The sequence below is a fragment of the Phacochoerus africanus genome, chromosome 2 (genome assembly GCF_016906955.1).
Source record: "Phacochoerus africanus isolate WHEZ1 chromosome 2, ROS_Pafr_v1, whole genome shotgun sequence".
Lineage (NCBI taxonomy): Eukaryota > Metazoa > Chordata > Mammalia > Artiodactyla > Suidae > Phacochoerus > Phacochoerus africanus.
In genome coordinates, this window is record NC_062545.1 from 53,257,644 (window position 1) to 53,267,858 (window position 10,215).

At 42.1% G+C, this 10,215-nt stretch overlaps 1 protein-coding gene across 3 annotated transcripts in view; it reads left to right on the forward strand.

Annotated features, from left to right (window-relative positions):
- MRAP2 (melanocortin 2 receptor accessory protein 2) overlaps positions 1–3,666 on the forward strand; it is a 53,905-nt gene extending 50,239 nt beyond the window's left edge. For all 3 annotated transcript variants that reach the window (XM_047760462.1, XM_047760442.1, XM_047760453.1), the window contains one exon: positions 2,099–3,666. In XM_047760462.1, the coding sequence (XP_047616418.1) occupies positions 2,099–2,492 (394 nt within the window). In that variant the 3' untranslated portion in view covers positions 2,493–3,666. The remainder of the gene's footprint in view (positions 1–2,098) is intronic.
- The last annotated feature ends 6,549 nt before the right edge of the window (positions 3,667–10,215 follow it).

Genomic DNA, 10,215 nt, shown 5'->3' on the forward strand with positions numbered 1-10,215 from the left:
TTCAGCAAAGGGGGGTCATGGTGGTCAATGGACCCAATTCTTATTCCTGAAAAAAATGTAGCCTGAATCACAGAAGAGCTGCTGTACACAGTTGGGTTTCTGGGTCGGCTTTCACATTCAGCTGATGCTCCAAGCAGGCAAGAAAGCTATTACTCAGAGTTTCTTACCCTGGAATTGGGGAATAGCGTGACCCCAGCCATCTTAATCATGCTTTTCTTCCTTTCTTCTTTTTCTTTCTTTCTTTTCTTCCTTTCTTTCTTTCTTTTTTTTGTTTTGTTTTGCTTTTTTATGGCCCCACATGTGGCATATGGATGTTCCCAGGCTAGGGGTCAAATTGGAGCTGCAGCTGCTAGCCTATACCACAGCCACAGCAACGCCAGATCCGAGCCACATCTGTGACCTACACCACAGCTCACGGCAATGCCAGATCCCTAACTCACTGAGTGGGGCCAGAGATCGAACCGTCAACCTCATGGATACCAGTTGGCTTTGTTACCACTGAGCCACAGCGGGAACTCTCATGCTTTTTCCAACCTGTTAATCTCCTCTTTTTCCTAGGTGACATTTTTTAGCTTGTTAGGTCACAGGTAGCTCATCCCTGTTCTCAAATATCTTTTAAACTTGGGCAAAATGACAACTAGTGGAGGAAAATTGCTTATTGAAAGATAAGGCCAGTTCAATTTGCATTAAAGCAGAATTCCATCCATCTCTCCAAAATGATTTTTTCCCTGAATCCTGAATACATGACCTAGTGAATATTGTACTCTTGTATAAATCATTGACCTTCACATTACCTTGCTTCATGGGCCAGGAGGTTTGTTAATCAGGCTTATCACTGAAGGGAAAAACTCAGGCTTCAAGAGGAATTCCTTGTCTGATGTCACCCAGGGAATCACAGTAGGAGAGTGATCTGATATAGAAGTCCCGCCATTGCCTCAATGGCCAAGCTTCTAGGATGACTGACTTCTGAAATCCAGGTGATGCTTGATCATTTGGAGGTTAGTTTATACAATCAGATTTTCCAGACCTATAAACTGATTCCATGTCCCTTTGAACTTGAGACATGGGAACTTTGTCCCAAGCACTGTATCATGAGTGATGGGATGGGGAGGAAGAGATGTAAGAACTGAAACCACTCAGATTATACACATTCAACAGAGACTCCAGAGTCTAATTTTTGTCAGGTTCTGTTCTGGATTTGAAAGTGTATTCAGACATGATTCTTGACCTTAAGGAGTCACTACCTGTGTGGGAGTAACCTTTATATGAATCCGGAAGGAATGGTGATTAAAGGAGATGGGATATCAGGTTATTTAATTTGCCCATGCTATTCCTTTCAGGCACTTGTGGGACTAATTGAATGTTAGTTTATTCATCCATTCACTGATTACCATTGATTGCTAATTTGTTCCACACTAAATGAAACAGGAATTAGGAACCTGAGTTTTTCCCCCTACTCCTATCACTGACTGATTGTGATCAATCAAGAGGGCATTCTGACTGCTCCTTACCTTAGTTTATGCTATGGTGAAATGGGTATAGTAATTTTTGGCCTAAGTGGCTGCACCAGTCAGTTTTGAGAATTAGGTGAGGTAAATGGATATGAGAATGCTTTGACAAATGTGAGACTCATCCTGTAAGATAGTATTTTTGTTGCTCAGGATAGCCTGATATAGGCCAGTGATGCTAAACTTGAACATGAATATTGATTCTTGGTGGGAATTCTATGAAAATACAGGTAACCAGTCAGTACCTTTGGAGATTGAGGGTCTTACAAACTAGAATTATGCATTTTAAGAAGCACTTCAAGAAATTCCGATGCAAATGAGCCAAGAATCCCACTAAGAAACACTGGTGTGTGATGCAGAATATTGGGAATTCCTCCAAGAAATGTGTCTTTTCAGGTTGGTCCCAGGGCCCTCCCTTGAGACCTTTGCCTTGGCTTTATCGGTACGTGTTCAGAAGTGATGTTTCTCAGTTCTGATGTTTGTTTGCATGCTCTGTAAAGCAACTTGCACTCAATAGATGCCAAAAACCATGATTCTGCAGGTAACTAAGCTGGAATGTAAGCAGATTTTTGTTTTGCTTTTCTTGACAGCAATGCAGAGTCTTCAGAGAAGAGATTCCGAATGAACAGCTTTGTGTCAGATTTTGGAAGACCACTGGAGCCAGACAAGGTGTTTTCTCGACAGGGCAATGAGGAATCCAGGTCCCTCTTTCATTGTTACATTAATGAAGTGGACCAGTTGGACAAGGCCAAAGCTTGTTTCCAGACCACGGCCCTCGATAGTAATGTTCAGCTCCAAGAAGCCATCAGACGCAGTGGGCAGCCGGAGGAGGAGCTCAACAGGCTCATGAAATTTGACATTCCCAACTTTGTCAACACAGACCAGAACTCCTCCTTTGGGGAAGACGATCTCCTGATATCGGAACCACCTATTGTTCTAGAAAATAAGCCAGTTGCCCAGACCCCACACAAAGACTTGGATTGAGAAGCATGTTTTGTAAAGTGTATACCTGAAGAGGCTGGTCTGTCTTTGTGTAGTACAAAATCTCCATTCACCAAAATTGTGTGCGTTTGTGTATGAGAGACAGAGACAGAGAGACCAAAAGGCAAAATGACAGAGAAGAGAGCCCCCTGGGAAGAGAGCTGATTCAGCTGTTTTTATGCCCTCAAAACACATATGGGGCTTTTGGGAGGGGGAGAACCAAGTAGTTACACTGTCTCATCTTCCTTGTTGTTGAAGAACTCGGCCGCATACTCGGCATCATCACTCTTGAATGGGGTTGACATATGGCCTTCCCGTCTGCCACTGCTATGCTCTTAATTAGTGAGTTGCTTTTTCTCTCTGGGCTGCCGTCTTTTTTACTGTAAGGAGAGGAGTATGGAGTAGATGATTCGTCCCAACTCGAATAATTTGCCGATTTATGACTGTGTTTGGATGAGGCTGGGATATACCCAAAGGAGTATAAACTAGGGCACCGTATCCTAGCTCTTGCTATAAGATCCTCCAGTTGACTTTCCATTCAACCCTTAACTGAACCCAGCTTTTGTCAGGGGTTCCGGTGTCTATCAGGATGTCAGGAGACTCATCTCTCATGGTTTCTGTGGCCAACATTTCTATTGGTTGGGCTGAAATGGCTCTTCTGAGACCCTTCAGCCACCCATGCTCAAAGCTGAGGACAGCCCTGCCCCTCCTCTCCTGGGATGAGTACCAATCCACAATACATTATGTGACAGTCTTGTTCCCAGAAACATATGGAAGGTCATCAGCCGCGTGAGGAGAGGTGCCTTCTGTGTCTCTCTGTTGGTATAACTGTGTCTGGTCACACTGCTATAGTATTGGCTAGTGAACAAGAAAAGCACTATTTGCCATGCTTTCTGTTCACTTGGCAGATGTGTAGGTGATGGTGCTGTGGCTTATGTGTGGGCTTTGAGCTGGGATGTTGAATGAGTTAGAATTACTCCATATGCAAATATTCAGAGTGGCCTGGCACAACCCAGAGCTGATTCATGAATCAAAACTGCATGTTGTTTTGGAAACAACTTGGTTTTGCAGTCATGTGGCATGCATGGCCAGCTGCTAATCTCTGGTTGGCGTTTTCATTATGGATTTCATTATGTCTTGCTTAAGCTGAAAAATAAATGCATTTATTGCACCAGAATTTCCTCTGGCTCTTCGTTTTCACACATCCATTTTTTCATTTCTTTTAAAAGTGATTCCATGTTTATAATACCTACTAATTTGTATGTCTCTATGATCCCAGTGGTCTGAGTTGTACACCAGTTTTCCTTTAGGAATTATTCCGTCAAAAGAATTCCTTTCCCATAATGTTTTTTGTGGAAAATATTATCCTTTAAGACTCTAACACGAAACAGTGGAACAAATCATGGAACATATCTTATGTTAATACACATTTCTTGAAAAAAGAAACTTGCTATTTTCATTAAAGAATGCAGATTTTAATAACTTTTACTAAAGTGAATAATATTATTCATAATTTTAGTAACCAAATATAAATCATGGGTTAATTATTATTATGATTCAAAACTATTTATGTGGTCTCTTGTTTAGAAGTAGATTAGAAGACTGAAGACTATTGTGTCCTAAATTAAAAAAATTTTTTTTTCTTTTGATTTTTGTTTGTTTGTTGAAGGGTATTTTATTTTTATTTTTAGTCTTTTTGTCCTTTTAGGGCTGCACCCATGGCATATGGAGGTTCCCAGGCTAGGGGTCTAGTCGGAGCTACGGCTGCTGGCCTACACCACAGCTCACGGCAACACCGGATCCTTAACCTACTTAGCAAGGCCAGGGATCGAACCTGTAACCTCATGGTTCCTAGTCGGATTTGTTAACCACTAAGCCACGACGGGAACTCCCAAAGGGTATTTTAAAGATGGAAAAATACCCATGACTATATACCATCATTTTCATTAACTAGATGTTAAGAACCATGAAGTGTTCAAGATTTAACCCCTCTTGCAGAATTACAGGTTAGTATAACACAGTTTTGTGGAAGCTGGCTGAAGACACAAACTCTGGGTCTGAGACAAAGAACATGACTGCATAACAGGTGGCATGTGCTTTGTGTTCATGTCGGTTCCTGAATTCATTTTCTTTCTATTTTTTTCTTTTTTACAGCTGCACCTGTTATATATGGAAGTTCCTGGGCTAAGGGCCTATTGGATCCACAGCTGCCAGCCTTTTCCACAGCCATGGCAACACCGGATCCCAGCTGCATCTGTGACAGCTCATGGCACCGCTAGATCCTTAACCCACTGAGCAAGGTCAGGTATCGAACCCACATCCTCAGGTTCTTAACCCACTGAGCCACAACATGACTCCCTTAATTCATTTTCTATTGCTGTCATAATGAAGAACTATGAACTCAGTGGCTAAAAGCAACACATTCATTCTCTTATAGTTCTAGGATGTAGAAGTTCAAAGTCGACTAGTCTCAGTGGGTAAAAATCAAGGTGTCACCAAGAATATGTTCCTTACAGAGGCCCTAGGGAAGCATCCATTTTCTTGCCTCTTCCAACTTCCAGAGGCTGCTCACAATCCTTGGCTCATGGCCTTGTATCACTGCAACCTCTGCTTCTGCTTTACATCTCTGTCTTTTGTCTTTTTTTTCAGAGACACACCTGCAGCGTATGGAGAGTCCCAGGCTAGGGGTCTAATTGGAGCTGTAGCTGCCAGCCTATACCAGAGCCACAGCAACACCAGATCGGAGCCTTGTCTGTGACCTACACCACAGCTCATGGCAATGCCGGATCCTTAACCCACCAAGCGAGGCCAGGGATCGAACCCACAACCTCATGGCTGCTAGTCAGATTCATTTCCACTGCGCCATGATGGGAACTCCCACTTTACTATCTTGCCTCTCTCCTGTAAGGACCTTTGTGATTACATTGGATTACCCACAGTAATCCCCCATCTCAAGATCCTTAACACAATTCCCTTTTGCCATAGAAGGTAACATAGTCACAGGTTCTAGGGATTAGAACATGGACATGTTGTGGGGGTAGGGGGCATTATTCTACCACATCCTTCCCTTCGGCTCTAAAGATTCACATCCTTCCCACACACAAAATACATCTACCTCATCCTAACATTCTCCAAAATCTCAATTATTACACCATCAAATCAAAGTCCAGCTTATAGTCTAAATAGTGTCATCTTGGGAGTTCCTGTCATGGCTCAGCATTTAATGAGCCTGGCTAGCATCCATGAGCAGTGTAGTTTGCAGACATGGCTTAGATCCCATGTTGCAGTGGTTCTGGCATAGGCTGGCGGCTACAGCTCTGATTCGACTCCTAACCTGGGAACCTCCACATGCCATGGGTGTGGGCCTAAAAAGACAAAAAGACCAAAAAAAAAAAAGTATCATTTCAAAAGTCCAAAATAGCATCATTTAGTCATTTAAGTCAGGTACAGGTGAGACCCTGGGTATGATCCATCTTGGGAAAAAAACTATCTGTGGACCGGTAAAACTAGAAAACAAGTTATTTATTCCTAAAATGTAATGGGACAAGCAAAGGATACCAGTTTTAGACATTCCTATTCAAAAATGAAGAAACTGGAAGGAAGAAAGGAGTCATCTGTTCCAAGCAATTTCAGAGTTCAACTGGGCTAATAAATACCATTAGGTCACAAGGCCTGGAAATAATCTGTGGCTCATGGCTCTGCCCTCTGGGCCTGCAGGTCTACCCTTGAAATCATCCTTTTTTTGAAGGGTAGAATGTGTTAGCTGAGTAGTTTATCAACCTGCTTCCTGAATGGAAAATTTGGGGAGTCTGCTAGTGTGCTGTCCTTTTCTCTGTCCTTTAAAGCCCAAGTTGGCAGTACTTCTGCTGGTATAACCTTCTCAAGAATGTCGTGAGTTTCCTCACTATGCTGCGTGCGTTCATTCTATTAGACAGAAGCACAAATTGCAGCAGAGTCATTCTCTCTTGAGCAGGGGGATGGTAATCCAAGCCAGTCAGGGTAAGGCAGCTTCTGCTTTGACCAAGGGCAATTCTCTAGAAAAGGGGCACAGTGCCCAACACCCCTAACAGCTGGGAGTGCCATACTGGGTAGAAAAGGAATCTGGGTGGGATGCCACCAGCACCTTTATAACCAAAACAGGTGACATTTATTGAGCACTAAGCAGCTTCTGTGCTAAAATAATTTTTGTTAGCTTACAATGAGGGTATTCGACACAGAGACTTAAATTGTCCCTTTAAATATAAGTTAAGTCAGGGAGTTCCCATTGTGGTGCAGCGGAAACAAATCTGACTAGGTTCCATGAGGATGTGGGTACAGTTCCTGGCCTTGCTCAGTGGGTTGGGGATCCAGCATTGCCATGAGCTGTGGTGTAGGTCACAGTTGCGGCTTGAATCCTGCATTGCTTGTGGCTGTGGCGTAGGCCGGCAGCTGTAGCTCTGATTCGACCCCGAACCTGGGAACTTCCATATGCCATGGGTGTGGTCCTAAAAAGCTAAATGAATGAATGAATGAATGTATGTTAAGTCAGGCTACCTCTCTGCTCAAAACCCTGCAGTGGCTTCTCATTTCGCTCAGTGAAGATGCTGGAATACTTGCATCAAAGCTTTCCTCCCCATCACCCAGCAGCTCTCATTTCCTGTTTTCTCCCAGGCTCCCTGTGCTTCAGCCACACTGGCCTCTGTGCTGACCCTTGAAAACATCAGACCGATCTTAGGACTGTTGCCCTGGCTGGTCTCTCTGTCTGGAACACTCTTTCCTCAGATACTTACATGGCCCCTCCCTCACTTATTTCAAGCCTTTCCTCAAATGCCTCCTGTCATGGGTCAAATTGTGTCCCCCTCAACTTCATATGCTGGAGTCCCAACCCCCAATACTTCAGAACCTGATCTTATTTGGAAATAGGGTTGTTGCCGATGTAACTACTTAAGATGAGGTCATGAGGGTGGGCCCTAATCCAATACAACTTTATTCTTATCAAAAGGGGAAATGCAGACACAGAGGCCTGGGGAGATGATGTGAAGATGGGAAGACAGCCACCCATAAGCCAAGGGGAGAGACCTGGAGCAGATTCTCCCTCCCTGCACTTAGGAGGAGCCAACTCTGCTGACATCTGACTGTAGACATCCAGCCTCCGGAACTGTGAGACAACGAATCTCTGTTGTTTAAGTCACCCAGCTTGTGGTAGTTTGTTAGAGAAGCCTTGGTAACCAATACCCCCTTCTCAATGTTCTTAATGATGCCAGCTCTGGCTGTCTCATTGTAAACTGGAAACTGCCTTCCCCTTACCTCTGCCCAGCACCCCTATCTCCCTGATCACACTCTATTTTTCTTTCTCTGAAGCACTTCCCACCTATCATACTATGTAATTCACATGGCTGTTATGTCTGTAGTTTATTTTCTGCTCCTCCAACTAGAATGTAAGTTGGAAAGGGATCTTTATTTTGTTCACTGATCTCAAGTGGCTTGATCGGAGCCTGAGACGCAATTGGCAATAAATAAAATAGAAATTGGTGGGTGGAGGGAGAGATTATTTCTTATATTTATGAGTGAGAGAATTAAGGCTCTGGGAGATTAGGTATTTTTGCTCAGGCACAGAACTAGTAAGTGGCAGACCAAGCAGGGTTTCAAGTAGATAGTGTGGGGGAAGGCTTGAATGATTTCCTTTCTGATGGCCAGTATTTTGGGAGTATCTTTTTTTCTGTTTCTAACTCTTGACTTCTTTCTGTTATTCTTTACATTCTCAGTCTGTTTTAATTATTCTCTGTTCAGGTAAATAAATGAAATCTTTAAATCTATCTTTTAACTTGTGAGTTTATTCCATCTAAATATATTGTGATTATTGATGATGTTTTATTTCTGGCATCTTCCTTTGTGATTTCTATTTTACTTTGCTCTGCTTTTCTCCTGACTTTGCAGTCATGGTCAAGAGCATGAGGTCTAGAGAGTCTATTTGGGCTAGGTCCCATTGCTTGCTAACTGTACAGTTAAGGACCCAGCATTGCTGTACCTGTGGCTCATGTCACAACTGCGGGGAAGGTTCAATCTCTGGCCTGGAAACTTCCACATGCTGAAGATGTGCTGTGACGAGGAAAAAAAAAAAAAAAAAGATGTCTTCACCAGGATGTGTAATTTCCTTGAGACTCACTTTCTTCATATATAAAAAGGGATAGTATCCACCTCAAATCTTGTGAGCATTAAGTGATAAAATATATAAAGGACTTAAAACTATGACTGGTTTATTTTATATGTTCATTATCACTCCTTTGTTTTTATTCTCTTTTTAAACAATTATTTTAGAGATTCCTCTTGAATTGTATTAAACATACCAGATATCAGATATTGAAAGTTAATATGTTTAACCCACTTACTGAATGTTACATGTCAAATGTTATATATATATATATTAATTTACATAATTTGGTTTATTTCTTTAAAAAATTGATCTTTTTTAAAACATGTCTCTTGATTGTTCGTTATGTTTTCTATGATTTTTTTTAATGGTTCAGTCATACTTATTTTATGCTCTCTTTTAGATTATTTCATAATTAGGTTCTGGAATACTAATCATCCTGGTTTTTTGGATCTGGAATGCTAATCATTTGAGTTAGCTTCTTCCTCATGGCCAATTACTTTTAGTCTTGTGTGTGTGTGTGTGTGTGTGTGTGTGTGTGTGCGTGCGTGCACATGTGTGTAGAGTTGTGTGAGCTTCTCTTTGGCAAGTATTATTTTTTTCCTAAGATTGGCCCATAAAGTTTCCTTAGGGGACAATTTGTGTGTCGCTTATCCTAAGGCCCCAAATGATTTGATCAATCTGGAATTGTTATGTTTTTGGCTTGGGAATTCCTGAATCAAAAATGAAGTATAAGGTCCTACTGTATAATGCAGGGAACTATAACCTTCTGGGATAGACCATGATGGAAAATAATATAAAAAAAGGAATATATATAAATATATAAATATATATGGTTGGGTCACTTAGCTATACAGCAGAAATAGACACAGCATTATTAATCAACTACATTTTAATAAAGAATAAAAAATTAAAAAAAATTTAAAAACGAGGTATAAATTTGGATTCCACATCCACATGAAGCATGGGTTTGGAGTTTAGAATTTTTTTTTTTGTCTTTTTGCTATTTCTTTGGGCCGCTCCTGCGGCATATGGAGGTTCCCAGGCTAGGGGTCCAATTGGAGCTGTAGCCACCGGCCTACGCCAGAGCCACAGCAACGCGGGATCCGAGCCGCATCTGCAACCTACACCACACCTCACGGCAATGCCGGATCGTTAACCCACTAAGCAAGGGCAGGGACTGAACCCACAACCTCATGGTTCCTAGTTGGATTCGTTAACCACTGTGCCACGACGGGAACTCCTGGAGTTTAGAATTTTTAAGGGAAGGTTTGTTTTTCACTAGAGGCCTTGTAGACACCGCTTTTCCATCCCTTTCCTGTGTGTGTGTGGAGTTCTTCGAGTCTCCCTTTCAATAAAGAGTCAGGTCTTCTGGTAATTTTCATGCAGAGGATTTCTATAAAGGAAGTCTCTACATCTGGTATGAACCCTTTTTTTCCTAAATGGACATAATGTTCCTATTCACTATGTAGATTAAAAACCCTTCCCTCCAGTGTGATGTGGCATCAGCTCATAGGCTCACTGTTCTGTCGTTAAGTATCCTCTTTATACATTCCCTGGGAACTTCTCTCTCCTTCATAGTTAGCGCTATATTAT